General features: G+C 40.9%; 1 protein-coding gene across 1 annotated transcript in view; it reads left to right on the top strand.

Annotated features, from left to right (window-relative positions):
- The window catches only part of IRS1 (insulin receptor substrate 1), a 48,067-nt gene extending 30,902 nt beyond the window's left edge, over window positions 1–17,165 (top strand). Inside the window, exon 2 of the mRNA XM_088446282.1 lies at window positions 16,102–17,165. Coding sequence (XP_088302408.1) covers window positions 16,102–16,106 — 5 coding nt within the window. The 3' untranslated portion in view covers window positions 16,107–17,165. The remainder of the gene's footprint in view (window positions 1–16,101) is intronic.
- Window positions 17,166–17,853: the final 688 nt, after the last annotated feature.

Genomic DNA, 17,853 nt, shown 5'->3' with positions numbered 1-17,853 from the left:
TTTTCTCAATAATTTTTTTCTCTTAACTTCTGGTGTTAACTTTTTTTTTTTTTTTTTTTAGTATTTGTACTGCCAAGGAGTGATGTGTATATTTTATTGAGGTTATCTGTTTGGAGTTAGTCAGAATTCACTGAACACTCTGCTAGGTTCAGTGAGGGTATAGGGACAAAGGTTAAGCATTACAGGTTTGGATATCGCTGCAATGCACTTGAGCTGTACACAACATTGTTTTCCTATGTTCGCATCAGGAACACCGTTCACTGTACCTGAACAAATAGAGGAACTTTTGTTTGAAGCTTTTATTTAAGGGCCTGATTCAGCAGCAGACGCTAATGCATTCGCAGCTGTGATTCCGCTCGGAACGCAGCTGTGAAAATATGCTAATGCCTTCCAAAGCTTACCCGAGAATAGGGATGTCCACTGCTGCCTTCTCATCTGTCTGATGACGTGCGTAAACATACATCGGGCAATCTCGCAGCGTATAATTTAAGTCTGACCAGCCGCAAACACTGCAGCTCTCCTGACACGCTGAGAGCTCTCATGCTGCGGAGGAGATCGCAATGCCTAATTTATGCATGCCCATGAAACAGCGTTTAAACTGTCAGACACGCCTGCGTTTTGCTAACCACCCCTCCATTACCTAAGAACGTAATCGCAATGCAATTGCTGCACGTGCGCAGTGCGGCAATCACACATGCAATAGATAACAATCGCTCGATCTGTGAAACTATAGGCAATGTGTCCACTGCTGAATCAACAGAGATATTTGGCTGATGCAAGTTATAATGTGCGTTTAGGAAGGGAGAGTAGGCTTTCCCCCTCTCCTGTGGTAATCTATATATCCTTTTCTGACTGCGAGCAGTGTGATCAGCTTCCCGGTTCTTTATTCTCTTTGTGGTGACAGAGTTTTAGCCATGGGTATCTGACGCGTGGCACAAATAGTGCTGAAGTGCAGTTTTGTTTATAATGGTTTTGGCATGCGTTTCTGCTCTATTCTTCCCAGGCAAAGAACGCTCTCTGAGCTCTACATACTTCTGAAGACTGTAAAACCACAAGCTGATATAAAAGGAAGGCGCTGAGAAAATTCAGCAATTGCAATGAAAAGAGGCTAAAAATAGTCCTAACTAGAGCAAAACAAACTGCTGGGAATGTCGTGTGACCCTGTGCTGAGATGTCATTCCTCACATCCATATAGTAAAACACATACAATGTCCAGGAGAATGTTACTCCCTCCCCCACAGATATAAGCATATATACAAAAAAAACCGATTGTCTCTGAAATGTGTTTTATAGTCTATATCTGGCTGTAAGGAGCTAATCCGGTCTCTTCCCCATAGATTACTATAACACGCTTCTGTGGTGTAGGTGCTCAGTGCACACATTCTACTTCCTGTGAATTCTGTATGTTACTATGTGTTGTTCTGTAGTCGCTGTTTCAATGGCTAGATTATGTGTATTGATTTGTCCCAGACCTAGGAATCAGGGCTGTGGAGTGGGTACACCAAACCTCCAACGCCTCTATTTTACTACAGTCCCGCTTCTTCATGAATGGCAAATGTATATTATTGTATGTTAGAAGTAATTTACTGTAGTAAATCGGTGGCACAAGGCATTGTCCTCACCATCACATAAATCATTATGCTACTTAAAATTGTCCATGCAACATGTAAAATGCATTTGCACTACATGGTTTGTTCAAAGGGGGCGACTCAATTGTTTTATAGGGTGCCTAAACTAATGGGCGCCCCGCCGGAGCAGTTCAGTTGCTCATTTCAGTCGTGCATAGCCGCGATTAGACACCTTTCTTCTCGCAGCCTCCTGAAGTGGGAGCAGAAATGTGCGGTAAAGCAAGACTTTAGATAACTGCTATACTTGGCTAAACCCCGTGCTTTTGGGTGCGCACAGGTGCCCAAACGGACAATAATTGAGTTGGACGCTCTTTGCGTTTTGGCCCCAAGAATTTGCTCAAAGCTGCCAAGAATTGGTGACTTTGAACAAATTATTTTGATAAATATACCCCAGAGTGTCCTTGTTCTAGCCCTAGTATTGCCTCCCTGAATGCTGTCCCCTTCAGGGGTAAGGGTAAGCAAGACTCAAGGAAGAGGAGGCCGTCCCTGCTTGTCCAGACCTGCCATCACTGTTTCTGGAAAGTACTTGCTGTATAGGAAATTAATACTAGACCAATCTACTCGCTGAGACCACTCTGTTCCCATAAACTCAGAAAACAGGATTGTTCTCTTCATTTGTTCAAAGCATTAATGTTGTATTATATATAATTTTTTTTTTTTTTGCTTACAGCATCTTCAGGGAGAATTATTGTCTACTACACACAAGGGTATCTGCAAAAATATGTTTACGTACAAGTCTTATGATATGTACAACTTTAAAATCTAATCCAGAGCGCAGATGTGACAGTCCTCACCAAGGTCACTTGACCAATTATATGAGACACTCAGGGTTAAATCAGAGGCAAACAATTATTACATCATCGAGCATGAAGCCCATGCTGTTTATACCAATATATGCGATTTTACGCAATCTGCAGACTCTGTGGTCCATGATGTCTGTTTGATCGCATAAATAGACGAGATCTTTGTGCACCTGCAACAATTTTGTATGCAGCACACACACACACATACATAAATCTGTGTGTGTATGTATATATATATATGTGTGTGTGTGTATATATAATGTGTGTGTGTGTGTGTGTGTGTGTGTGTGACACTGATGTATTTATTTATTCTTTCTTCTCCCCGTTTCCAGTTTCGTACGTTTTCTTCACAGCATATCTATATCATACCTACGCACAATTTTGATTTATTTTCCACGGTGCCTATTTCAGCTGCTAACTTTAGCTGCACATAAACAACACACGGTGCAGCTTGGAGGTATTGGTTTTCATGGAGGCAGCAGGGAAGGCAGAGGCTGCTGAATGCACTGCTCTAATGGAAGCTGGGAGCAGCTCTGACAGCTCTGCTCTGCTGTGTGAGGCTCCATCCAGCTCTGTGTGTTTGTGTTCATATCTCAAGTATGGCTTTGAGTCATGCACAGGCTCACTGGGGGCTCTCTAAAGGTTACTACAGTTAAATTGCCAGGACTTGACCTTTAAGTTCACAATCTCAAAAACAAGCTGAAATGAAGTATTCACACTCACACGCCACATGCAGTACACACAGCTAGTGACACAAAAGCAATTCTTTGCAGCAAAGCAGTAACATTACAGTGTCAAACATCTAGGGCGGAATTCAATTGTTTCGCCTTACTCCGTGCCCGACAGGAGCTATTCAATTGTTGCTCCTGTCGGGCACGATCAGCTGCCGGCGTACCATTTCAGTTCGCACCCCCTGGGAGGTGTGAGCTGAAATAAGCGAAAGTGACTATGGGCGCGATCAACGCAAAAATCGTCAACCATTAAATAGCACCCCGCAATCTCCCGTCACTTTAGATGGGAGGTTGGGCGCGCTATAACAATTGAATACCGACCTAGTGCCTATTTCTGTAATAACCGCCTGTTCCATTACAGAAAAGTTAAAGGGTTGATTGACTTTAGGGTTAGTTGAGGGATGATGCCTCAGTGATATGCTCAATTTATACCTACAGTAAACTGCTTGAGTTGCTTTTTTAAGTATTCTTTGCATTGTGTAGATACGATGGGAGTGACAACTTATTTATTATTTTGGTTCAGTTCTAAACTTATCAGTACGTAGTGTCGATTTTATTTTCGGTTTACCTTGAATTCTATTCTTGATATACTTTAATATACTCCTAGCCTATATACACATAGAAACCTTGGGTGGAGTTACTAAGGCGCGGTTTGTCAAAACAGCAATAGATTTAAATGTTTACACCAGGCTTGTTTAACATTAATTCTGTTGTTTTTAAAACTATAGGTCAAAGGCAATTCTGTCTTTTGTACTGCATATCTTATGCCGTGTTGCATGGTTAAACGTGGATGGACAAAACTTGAAAGCCAGATAGTTAGTGCATCTAAAACCTGACGTACCGTATGGTGCCCATACATCAGCAATGAATTGGGCAATTCTTCGTTTTGCAGATGATTGGGTAAAAAAATCTGCAACGTTTTGGGTTCAATATTGCTCATCAACCATGTAGATTGCTATTGTATTACATTAGAAGGTTTGCAGACTGTTTTGCCAATAGAACAGTTTTCTTTATATGTGACTAGTAAAATGAATACCGTTTGAGATGGAATCAGTATGAATGACCGCCGGACTACAGCCCGGCGGTTTAAATCCTGACGCCGGCAGCCCGATGGTTCAAAATCCAGACAGTGCAGGTAAGTATACTATCCCTACCCCTCTTACTCCCCCCTTTTTCCACCATCCTTCCCTTAGGGGTGCCTAACCCTAAACCTAACCAACCCTCCCCTAGCCTAACCCTAACCTTCCCAGGGGGGTGCCTAACCATAACTCCCCCCGGGGTCCCTAAACCTAACCCTCCATCCCCGGCTAAGTGTATACTTACCCCCGGCTGAGGATGATCGGTCTGGCGTCCTCTCGGCGTTCTGGCGTCGGGATTAACATAGGTGTCTGTATAGTTGACACCTATGGTAAATCTCTTGCCGGGATTCCGGTGTCGGGATTGAGACCGGCAGCCGCATCATAACTACATCCCTTTGAGATGATGTATGGCCACTTTCATGATTTGCAGACCTGATTTTTGGATTAAAAGATCTGCAAATCACAGAAGATATCGGCAATGTATGGGCACGTATTGGTGGACTGGAGGATCATTAAATCGGCCCCATAACCTCTGTACCTGTTACTGGCCCTGAACAGCAGTATAATATTACTATTGTTCATAAACAGCAGTAATGTAGTACTTCAAACTCGCAAGTGACCTGCAATTGTAACCCTATGTCCTGCTGTGCTCAGACGCATCTATATTGTGTGGATTCATTTGCTTTACTAGGAATCCACAGAAAAACACAATGTAATATGAAACCAAGACTTTATGTCAATGTATGACATGTAATTACTAGGTTAAGCCTTAAACTTCTGCTGAAAGAATACTGCCTCTATAGTTGTGTTTGTTACCGGTTATAACCATAGTATTGTCCTAGATGATAGAGCAGTACGTATAACGTGTACTCATATTGTAACATTGGCGCACCTCGCTCCCCTCAGCGCTGTACTGTGCCTGCCCTTGTGATGTCCCTTTCAGGATGGCTTCAGGTATAAATGATCATGCAATACAATACGTCCTGGTGTCGGGAAGGTGCTGCAAGGCTATTAGACATTATATACTAGGCATTTCCTAATTCATGTTTAACGTTTCAGAACATACAGCAGCTGCTGTGATAGTGGAAGAAAGAGTTATTTATTTTCACTTACAACACGTTTTATTTTATTGTTCGAATTGACCGGTCAAGTGTTATGTGGTCTTCTGTGGCACACATTCAGTATATACCACCTTTTGTTTTTGTCTTTGTCCTCAAACTTTTTTTTTTTTTGCCGCTTTCAACTGTAGTTTGAGATTATCACACTTTCCTTATCTGTAGTTTTATGGATTGTTTTTTAAATTCAGACATCAGTCCTGTAATACTTACCCCCCCCCCTTTTTTTTATTACATTCTTTGGGATGACGTCTGTAGAACATTTGTCTTCTCCTGTCACGTTAGGCTTCCGTGCTACCTATCCTAGTCACTCTGATGGAGACTAATCCCTTGAACGTGTTATGTAATAAATTGATTTTTCCTAGTTACGCCATATGTTGCAAATGGTTATCTTTTGTCCCCAGCCCTTAAGTATAATTAATGAATAGTAATACCATGCTTCCTTTTCCCCTTCTTTAAACATCCTTATGAGCAGTTTAAAAATAATTCATCTGTCACACATGCTGGCCCACATGCGTTCAGAGATTGGTGAGTGCGTCATGTTCCCCAGCTGGAAGCATTCCAGGATTAGAGTGCTTTGAAACAGTCCGGCGAGAATCCAGGGAAGCATTGGTCAGTACACTCCCTCTTTGCCTCCTGCTTACTTTCTGCGTAACCTTATCCCAAGAGCTTTCTAGCGCCATTCAAAGTTAAACATAATAAGGGGCTCTTGTGATGTGCAAGTACTACACAAAGTTCTAAATGTCCAGAGTTTTAATGGCTTTCTCTTTGGTGGTTTATAGATATGTATTCCCCCTGGTGGTGGTAAATCTGCAATGAACTTTTATACTATATGAATAACGGCTTCATACTTCTGCTATAAGACGCACAGCATCACAGGACAGCCGTTGCATTTATCCCATTATTAGATTATGTGAAACATTTGATTTGCAAATAAAACTATATCTGAAAAGATTAAACTTATTTTTTTTTTTATTTATTTTTTTTTTTAAGGTAAATGTGTATTCTTACCAGAATCATGTTCTGAAATGTTTGCGTCTTTCAGTTTTGAATTGCTGTTAATTATGAATATGAATTCTGTGATGTCTTGCGCAATGTTTGCTTATGATTCCAAGGGTGGGCAACCCATTTAAGCTGCAGTTGTGGTATAACGCTATGTCCAGCCAGCGGGTTATAGTGTTACTAGTTGCTAGAACCACACACTTCCCCGCTATAATAGACTAGTGTAGACACTAATTATTATTTTTTACTTATAAGGCACCTCAAAGTGTATGCACTGCCCTTCAGGGTAAACCGAGAAAAAAAATTCACAGTAACTGAGTATAATACACCAGTTGCCACACTTTCTTGAATCACGGCACCCCAAACAAAGACAAAGTTTTCTTATAGAGAAATTCAGAATTTTTTTTTTTTTATTATTGAAGTCAATTCAGCTTATCTGTCCACCATCACAAAACTGAACCTGAGGATGACAGAGTTGTGTTTCTGTTTGTACACACGTTTTATGTTTGGCAGCTGCCAGCACTGGTTTTTCCTATCACATTGTCCTGGACAATCAACCCGTGGCACCCCTGCAAGTGTCCTCGCAAACACCCTGTTTGGGAACTACTGTAATACACCACGGCATACACTAGATTAACTACATAGCATAAGTACCAAACACTGCAGAATGGGTAGAACATTTTAACAGACAAGTGTGAGGCATCTCGCTGAACCTAGTAGGAGCATACAGTGGCGAGTTGCGGGTGTGAATAGATTCCGTACTATTTGATCCTGTACTCAATTTATGGGCGACCTAACCGAATCAGTCGCTGAAGGAGACAAGATGACATGGAGTGTTTTAGGGAAGAACAAGAGGGAGGAAGGCCCTGCCTGTAAGAGCGTACATACAAAATATTAATTCTATTTTTATTGTGTGTTTCAGGCCTAAAAAACAAAACAAAACAGCAGATAGGCGGTTTAAGGATGGGAATTATTTTGTTCTGATTTATAAGGGTCTAACGTTGTGAGGGAATACTGATTCCTCAGCTTATTTTAAATGTGGTGATGGGAAACCTCAACATAATGTAGCAGTTGGTATTTGGAGTGAGAACTGGAAACAATGCATGTTACAATATATTTTTTAAACCTCTCTACCAGATTTACAGCCGGATTCAAAATATCGTCTAGTAATGTCTAGTTCACACACAGTGATTTGTTGACATTGTGTTTATTTACCGCTGGCAAACTGCTTATTAATAGTCCAACATGATGATAATGCTGCTGCAGTGTTATCCTTTTATAGGTGTTCCATAAGATTAGTGTACTGTGGATGAACATGTATGAGCAAGTCCGAACGGTAAACACTGTAGTTTATAAGAGGCCTGCATATGTCTGCGCCTGGAGCCTGTACAGAGACATTTATGACGCTGCTGACCTGCAGGTTACAGATTGTGTACTACGTTACATTTCTAAAACATTTGATTACAGAGTAGCTTGTCAAAGCTCCCTCATCTTTAATTATATATAATTTAACAAAGCAATTGCAGAAGCATCTAACTAATTTTTAAGATTAGCTAATACATTTCTGATAGAGACTACCTTCTATCCATTACATTTGCATGCAGGACACGAACATATAACCTATTTACACTGGAAAGTACAAGTCTGGATTTTTTACAACGCAGTAGTGCCCAAAGCTTAATTGACGATTGATTTCCCCCCCCCCCCACGCCTCTTAACCACCTTTGACGTGAAATTAATATTTGCCTAATCTTCATGCCCTAATCTGGGTAAATTGGCATGTGAGAGTAGCGCATTACTTTGCAGGGCTGTCGTGGTGTTGATCAGATGAGGGTTGCGCTTGCGTATTTGTGCAAGCTTTTGCCTTCTGCGTAAGTGGTTCGGCTGAGCAACTTAACTTCTCTATTGACCGTTCTACTCAGTTGAAGATCTAATTATAAAGTAGTATGTGATGTTTAAAACCAGTGTTAAAATAAAAACAAAACATGCCCTAAAGTCCATTATGACTATTATGGGCATTATAGTTTTTTCATGTTGTTTAGAAGGTTTAATACCTGTACATAACTGGGAACAATGGGTGTCACTGGTATTTTAGCAACTTCATTTCAAGTAATGACCATGTATGTTTAACCAACAAAAAGCAGTTATCCCTGGTTTGGAAGTAAATGAGTTGTATTTGCACGCACATTACTGTATCCCTTCCCTAGGGAGTGTTATGTCCTTGATCGTGTGATTTAGGGGCATACTCGTGGCTACCCAGAGCTGGCCTTGAATATATAAGTTTTGCAACATTAACATTTATAAATAAAGGAGCACAGGCTACTTTGTGTTTGCTCTTCCAGTGGCTGCCCTACATTTGGCATCTTTTTATTCTTTTGTGTGGACACTCGTTAAATTACATATTTGGACCTTTAAGTTGGGCTGCTGAGGTTTAAATGCAGTTATTCCAGACCATGGATTGATTTGTGTTTCTCTCTTTGTGTTTTTTTTTTTTACTGCTGGAGTTTGTGAGCTAGCAGCGCTTACATACCCTGTGATGCCATGATGGGTTACTTGGGAGCTTGCTGAGCCCTGGCTGCCTTTGTATCCAATAGTGTATCTTTATCCATTCAAGACTGGTTTACTATGTTTTCTGCCATATGCATCATGTGATGCAATGTATTTCCTTGGCATGAAATCAACTATTTCTATAATAATGGCTGTTGAATGGGATTCATTATGTGACGAGGGTAGATACTGTTGAGCTTCTGTGACGCAGCTCCAGCAGATGCTCACATTCCTGTTTATTCACACTTGCCCTTATTTTTGGATATCATGGCCAAACTACATATGAAGTACAGGAAATGCAGGTTCATCAAGCCCTACACTAAGGGGGCAATTAAATTCAGCTTGGGGTCTTGTAGGAGCCATGCACAATGACACTCAGCAGGATATCAGAGGTAAGAGAATCATTGCTTATCTGTGCTCGCACCTCATAAAGATAAAAGGAAAAATAAGCAATGTTTGGTATACAGATGTGTCCTCGCACATCTTTGCTGTAGTCGCGACAAACAGCCTCAGGTTTAGTGACTCAGCTAGCGCTGGGCATCTCTTTTGCTTTTTTTTGTTTTCCATGTCAAGTTCTCTTTACAGACTCCGTCACACACAGTTAGACACGTGTCACAAATTAATCAGTGCAGTCTCCTGGTGCGTCCTTGTGGCATCACATTGCGACTAAGACACATTTTCGGCAAAAAAAGACGCCCGGCACTAGCAGAGTTACACGGGATGTGGTGGCTCCTCACACCAGGCGTCTCGCTCCGTGTGGCATATTGAGGCTAGATGTATGAGGACACATCTGTACTGTAATACCTGTAAGTGTGTGCTGGCACACAACCTGCTGAATTGAATTGCACCTAAGAATTAATTGGAGAATCAGTGTAAAAATTTGACTAATTATTTTAACTGTTGATTGCCTGGGACATTTTTGTTAATAGAAAAAAAGGAATACACAATGGCACTGCCGAAACATATTGCAGCAAACACTGGCACTGCACAGTAGGCTCCCAGCAAACACTGTGAGAATTCTGGCACCACACAGAAGGGCCCCACCACACAGAAGGGTTCCAGTGTACACTGGCAGCACACAAAAGGCTTCCACCACAGCAGTCAGTCCAGGTGCTTCTTGCAGACTGTCTTTGAAACGGCTGGGGTCTTGCATGAAGAGGTTTGGACCCGGAAAGGGGGGGGGCAGGACCTGGTCATTTAAGAAAAACAAAACAGTCCCTCATCGTCTGTAGCGCGTAAATACGCGCTTCATCACGTATTTTGTAGTCACTGGAATTCAAATATGTATGTACTAATCTCTAGCTGGGCACATGATTCAGCTGGTGATTAGTAAATGAGAAAGCAAAATACTGTATTGTACTGAAGAGAAAGTTCTATTACATTTTGATACTGGAGCATTCTTGTTTTGTGTTTATGCTGAATCTCTTGTCCAAACATTCCTCTCCTCTGAGGGTTTATCCTGGCATTTCCTGGCGCTGAAGATGCTACAAAGCTTTGGTGCTGAGGCATCACTTCTATATATAGTATGTGCATGCCTTTAGTTTAAACTGGCAGGACAGCTTTCATTTTAACAGGTCCTGTGTATTCTCCTAGCTTTGTAGTTGCATGATATTTTGTGATGGCTGCATGAAGCATTGAATTCATTCTAGATCAGTTACAGTAGCAGTGGCACATGGTCACACCCCTTATATAAAATGGTATCATTGGACTTTTCTGTCCATACTTAAGTTATCAACTTTTAAAAGGATCACAAGTAAATCTGAAGATTCAACAAAGGCCTCTGAAAATGTCCAAGACCGTTAAATTTACAGTTATTTATTGACTAGTCACTAGTATTTTGGACCTGTTCTTCATAACTGTGGCAAGCACCAGTTACACTACACCTAAATGGAGGGTATGGCCAGTCTGCCAGGGGCTAGTTGAACTAGAGGGTCTTTGGATGGAAGTCCATAATAGCCGGTCTCAATAATAATCCTTCATGACACTCACGTTCTTGGAAAATCTTTCCCTGCCACACATGACTGCTTCATCACTACACAGAACATTTAATCATGGAATACCGCATGAAACCTCTTTCACTACCAGTATGTAGTGCGGGCGGAAACACGCACACACTGGAAGAAAGCATGGCTCCAACACTATAAGGCAGCAGACAGAACGGACTATAGAAGGGTACACTGAATCTCGCACACTACAGTCTCCTTAATCATATTGATATCCATATCTCTGGTATTTCTAGGTATTTTTCAAATCCATAATATTTTCCTCCTAGATGTATGTTCTATTGGCTGGCTCCTAATACCCATTTGGTTTTACTTATCCAGCTTTCATTTTCTTAAGCTGCAAACAGTCTCCAGTTCTCTCTCCTCCCCCATTTTTTTTCTTAGTGGTCTTTCCTTTCTGTATTGCTCAGTACTAAGGGGCAGGCTGGCAATTTTTATCTGGAACCTAGTGTGTGCTGCTGCCAGGAACGGGGGGGGGGGGGGGGGTTAGACTGTCTTGCAAACCACCTCTATCCGCTCTCCCTTCTCTCTGGTTGTATATAGTACCTATATCCTAACAATCTTTATAGGCAGAACAAGATGTCCTGCTTGCAATTGGTAGAAACCCCAAATCTGGATTGTCCTCGCCACATTATTGGCATTTTGGAGGGATGCATTCATTGCACATTCAGGAACCACCATGCACATATATGCACAATAAACTCACACATTACAATACACACAATATATTATTTTCAACTACCCTGTGCATTTCTCTATGGAAATGGGCCTGTTAGGTATAAATATGGGGCGGTTAAATTAGATGCATTGGCCATAATATAATTTAGCTGTAAGCATTCTTTATATATTGGATATTACATGCAGTCATATTTAAAATAACTATAAAAAGATGTATGGAAACTTTAATCTTTGTGGGGGGGTTGTGTTTTTTTTTTCTCTCTCTTTTAAATAAAGCCAACATATGATTACTCTATATTGACTGTGAGACTTTCTGCAATCAAAGCTCCATTAATACACAGGCGACATACAGACCTGAGCTCAGCGCATGCATTGTGGAGTATTCTTTATTTCACTGCGAATGCATCACTCCCTTGTGCTGGAGTCGGTGCCCTGCTGGACGCAGCTCAGTGTGGATTGGAGGGCTGAAGCTGAAATTGGCATCAGCAGACCTGGACACATTGCTGCTACTTGGGATTTCCTCCAGCAAACAACGGGCTACAGACAGATGTCTTGCATTTACTAGTGGTGGTCCTAGGTGACTCAACCTAGAATGCCACCTTTAAATTCAAAATGATCTGTGTATGGCTCTTGACTTGCATAGATAGCAGGACTCTCCTGTGATACCGCTATCCTATAATCACATGGAGGGGCCTCTGTTTCGGTGATTCAGAAGACTCCTGCACGATGTCAGTTTACACGTCCCTCAACCCAGATCAATTCATGCCCTTTCCACCTCAATCTGTTAATATCCTTTAGGTGAGTTCATGCCTCCTAGCTCAATAAAATTCCAAAATCACTTCCACAGAATTGAATATGTCCCCCAGTACCTTTACATTTCTCCCAAGGGCCTTTACTTACTTTATCCCCCATCACCCTCCATCTAAAATTCTCCCCAACCCTATTTCTGTCCCTATTCCTTCACCAATTAATTTATCCCCCAGCACCTTTTCCATAAGAAATTTTCTTCCTCCTTCCGCCCCTTCAATTAATTTCTGCCGAGCACCTTCAATTTCTTCCCAAGATCCACTGCCTCAATAATGTAACCTTCACATACTCAAACAGTGTCTAGTCTTACACACACAAAGACGCACAACCACATGGTTGCACACAGAGACACATACACACGCAGCCACAATGGAATCTATAAACGCAGCCATAAGGTCACACACAGACACAAGGACAAGTGTTTCCCTTCCCTCACCCTGATGACTGATGTTCTCTATAGACCTCACTAGCCCCACCACTGCTATGTTCCGTGATGCCTGCAGGACTGCACAAACCCATGTACCCTTCCCATCTGCTCACCCTCCAGCTTTTCCCTATGGGCTGGACCATTCCTGTCCGAGTTATTGAGCCATGCCATGCACCAGCTTTTCCATAGCACAGTCCATCTCCACAGTGTAAGAATAATAGTGGCTGGGTTGGCCATGTAGAAACAGAGAATAGTGTTACAGCTACACACTAACTGGCATTAAATAGTACTCCTCTAGCAATTCTGCCCTTTATAAAATATCATGATAGTGTGAGTCTCACTCTGTCAAGCTCCCAATAATGCATTTGCTTTTAGTTTAGAAGAGGATGAAGCTATAAAAACATCTAACCCCATTAAGTGCATGATTCAGATTGCTGTACTGGAAAGCCTTTGCTAGGTTTGCATTGTCTGGAAGCCTATGTAACCAAATTCCTAATTGTACACATTTGTCAGTCTGCTCTTCTGCAAGATTTTGTGTGCTGTAATGGTTAAATTATTAAGCAATGGCCAGAATACGGCTTATACATATGGAAACGTAACTTTAATGATCACTTTTGCAAGACTTCTAAAGATGGCTAGATGAAACCAGACATGACGTCTTTTCTCTGCCTCATTAGATGTTCCTCTGAATTATGGGGCAGAGTAGAAACCCAGATTTAATTTGTAAGTACGCTGAATGCGTTCCTCATAGAAAGAACCAACTACAAATCTAAATATCCCTTTATCTCGGGCAAACTTACAAATTTAAGCCCTTGAATAAAGGAATACATATTAGTTTCAATATTTATTTATTTTATTTCACATGTTATTTTTTATTTTTATGTAACCCTTAACTATACTTCTATCTCTGAATTGTTCTTGTTGTTCTTCCTGGCCCCCATGACTGGCAGCTGAAGTCTCAGTGATGGAGACATAAGGAATTATTGGGGATATGTATCAAAGCAGCTAAAGAGTGGAGACGTTGCCCATAGCAACCAATCAGCTTCTACCTATCATTGTATAGAATGTACTTGGTAACTGCTAGCTAGAAGCTGATTGGCTGCTGCAACTTCTCCACTTGTCCACTTTGCGCTTTGATACATCTCTCCCTATATGTTTATCGTTATAACATATAGGTAAAATACTTCTATAGTGTTCATTATAGCATCCGGCACCTAATCAGTGAGGGGACACGTATTTTAATTTCGAAGGGCAAAATTTTAGACGTGATCTATCGTTACAGCTACTGTAGCTGCAGTGATACATCACGTATAAAATTTTGCCCTTAAAAATTAATACATGCCCCCCTCACTGATACGGCGCAGGGTGCTATAATGAACACTACTTCTAATTATTGTATCGCCCATGCAAAGGGATGAACCTTTCTAAGTCTACTGATATCTTGAATTGCCTATAGTTTAAAACATATAGGGGCAGATGTATCAAACGTTGGAGAGAGATAAAGTACTCGCCAATCAGTTCCTAACTTATTTTCCAAACACAGCTTGTAAAATGACAGGAGCTGATTGGTTGGTACTCTATCTCTCTCCAAGCTTTGATAAATCTCCCCTTAAGATTTTTGTTTGTTCTTTCATGTCATCACAAAATATATGGTAAATTAATTCTAGTTTAGCAAGTTTTCCTTGTGCAGGAACCAATTGCGTTACATAGGAGATTTACATTTTCTGAGATTTAACTTTGTCCAAAACGAAGTGTGAAGTTCTTGCCTTGCACTAAACAGCAGTTGTGGAGAATGAGCCTGAGACCATTCAGATTTGGGCCCTTCTGTGTCTATGACGGGTCTGTGTGTGTGTCTGGCCAACTGCTGATAGAGTGCATGTGAGCTAAAGTTTTTCTTCTTTCATAGCCAAGGCCTGAGTGCAGTCACCTATCAGGCTTGCATTAGCACTTGAACTGCAAGCTAAGCATTGGCAACTTTGTTCAGTGTGTGAGAGGCTTAAAAGATTTAGCAGATTCCATCTTCGCTGTAATAGGTTTGTCTGCAGAACAACATTGAGGCCACAAAGGGAGCATCTGTAGGTGCTGGAGCCTCTCTGTAGTGACTAGCACAGATTCCTACGTATATTCCTGAGTTCATCCTGTGGAAGTGGCAAGAGTTAAGTAGTATCTGGTTTAGTGGCAAAACCATATTCGCTATGTCGGAGCCTAGTGCTTTTCTTACTCATGTATGTTATCTCCAGTTCACAATATAATGATAGGTACATGCTAATATAATGGGGAGTTATCATGTAATAATTCCTGTTTTTGTGATTAAAGATGAAAGGTTTAGTCTCCTTAAAACACACCTTCGAGCAGATGTGAAACACAAACCATTACAAAAATGTGCCCCATTGTAGCTTTCGGTTACATGTTATACTTGCCAGGAAGGGATTGAGTAATCCAGCAAAAATGTCCAGTTCCAACCACAAAGCTGTATTATCGGGGACTCCAGCTATTGCTGGCGGTAAGTAGGAAATAGATTAAACTCAGGTTTTCCCTGTTGTGAAGCTGCCAGCAGTGATGTCAGTGACATTAAATGATCCTTCGCTGAGCTCACTGTAGCCCGAGATCCCCTGCACTAAGCCTGTTGTGTTGAGCGCTGTTTTATAGGTTGTTAAGGAAATACTGACGACTGTTGATGAGAAACAATGGTGAGCCCAGACTGTAATCTAAGCAAAGAGTTTAGCACTCCCCGTCTCTTCAGCTATTGTTGCTGAACCCTGATAAGTCTGTACTGATGAACATTAACTTGTGGGGCTGACAGTGCTTTCTCTCTTCTGTAAGATGATGCATGAAGTGCGATTTTGTACAGTCGGTGAGGATTGCAAAAGCTGCATAGCTTGGCATTAGCTTGTTGGTTACTCCATATTTGTATATTCACATGAGCTTGCATTTAAAAAAAAAAAATAATACAACACAAAACAGATTAGCAGATGTATTTCACCTCCGAAAAATGTAACATTTCAGGGGGCTTAACCTCAAATCAGAAATGTCTTTCTCTACATTATACTCAACTTGGAGAGAAATGTAGCTCTAGTCCGGAGACCTGCAACAGCCATATTGACTGAATAGGTCAAGCACGTCATAACTTGTACTCCTAAGATTTTCTACAGCTGGTTTTAGTCAAGTCTCCAAATAACATCACCGCATTGGTTATTTATTTTTTTTGTTTGTTGTACAACTTTTTTATTTGTTCTAAGTGTATTTATATTCATATGCATTTTTTTTGTTTTTGTTTCCAGAATAACAACCTCTGCCACCTCAGCAAATCACCCTTTTATGAATCTCAAGGGATTATGGACTCTCGGTAGCCTCCACACATCACAACTAGGACCTCACATCCTTTTCGTCAATAGATGGTACGCTGCATCCACTTCACTTTGTTTACTACACACGCAAACCTCAGGAGTCAGCTGACCTAACAGCACCTTCTCTGTTGTGCCAAGCAAAAAAAAAAAAGCACTGTGACATCTGGACTGGTACAGTCCGCTCTGCTACTATAACCGAGGAGTCAACCTCAACGATCCGATCCTCCTAGAGGCCGCAGTGCGCATTGACTCGCTGCCTCGCACATTGTTCTCAACTCATTCAATTTAAGTTGCTGCTGAAGATTTCAAGAAAAGAAAAAAACTATTACAAATCATTGGTGTAAATTATTAATTACGAAAAACTGTTAATAATGATTGGTGAGAATTAAATATTTAACATAGGTTTTGATTTATATATGTACTTTTATTTTACTTTTTCTTCTGCTCGAGCCCATCTTTTTATGTGGGACTCTTAAGGTATTCAGACTGGGTAATTGCTAAAGTAAGGCTAATAATATTATAGGTAGGGTACTATTCTCCTTTTTCTAAGAAAAAAAAAAGGGGGGACCTAGATTACTAGGACTTTTTATTGTCAGTCCTATTTAGTGACAGTTGTAATATAAGCGTAAATAAGAATACATTGGTTTTGCACTCCCGACAGTGATGTGCTTTAACTCCATCTGTGCCAGATAGGGCTGCCGTTTCGCTAAATGGATAGTCGGAACTGAAGACCCTACACATGCTACTCGCAGGTTTGAAAAAAAAAAAAATAATAAGACCATTGTACAGGTACAAGAAAATTCAAAATATGAAATCAACAGTCTTCCATTGTACATAATGTAAAACATAAAGGAAAAAAGTTTAGAAATAAAAAAAATAAAAAAAAAAAAGTGAAACTTGGCTCTTTAAATGAAATCTCCCTGGAATGAGCAATGTGGTTGTTTGTAAATTCTGGAAAATCTTTCTATATGTAATAAACTAGATACTGTTTAATTATTTTCTGATGTATGTGTTGTATTTTGTGTTAAATCTATGTAGCTCAAGGTGTTTTTAAATGTAGAAAGTTACCATTTTCTTTCATTTATTACCATTTAATGAAATGCACGCCATAATAATTGCTTACAAAATAGTGCTGCATTTGTTTATATTCATTTAGGCCAGCTAGTTTATTTATTTATTTATTTATTTTTATTTTCTTCTAAATAAGCATGTCCTAAAAGTCCATTATGCGAGGTGTAAAATACCAATCTAAAGAGATATCACTGTGGAGGCCTCATCTGTAATAGCTAGTCTAATGCTGGGTACACACTGACTGATACATTGGCCAATCAATTGATCAGCCAATGTATCTGCTGCCCGTTGAGTAGTGTGTTCCCGCGATGTACCCATATCTGTCTGCAGACTTATCTGTCCATAGGCAAGTGTGTACGGGCAGTGTGCAGACCGCCCGTGCACACACACAGCAGCCGCCGCGAGGAGGGGGCGGGACACGGCCGCCGGGACCCGTGGGCACAAGTAGAAGATGGCCGTTCAGTGTGTATGAGCGACCATCATCTGCAGATATATCTGTCAGGTGTGTACCCAGCTTAAGGACACTGCCAATCTGACTGATCTTCAGTTATGTAGGGAAAAGGACAACATGATCATTTTATAAAGATTACGGATTAGATTTACGAAGCAGTGGCT

The sequence above is a fragment of the Taudactylus pleione genome, unplaced genomic scaffold (genome assembly GCF_031769625.1).
Source record: "Taudactylus pleione unplaced genomic scaffold, aTauple2 ptg000395l, whole genome shotgun sequence".
NCBI lineage: Eukaryota > Metazoa > Chordata > Amphibia > Anura > Myobatrachidae > Taudactylus > Taudactylus pleione.
Note: the sequence above shows the minus strand (reverse complement) of the source record. Positions and strands in the feature narration are given on the sequence as shown.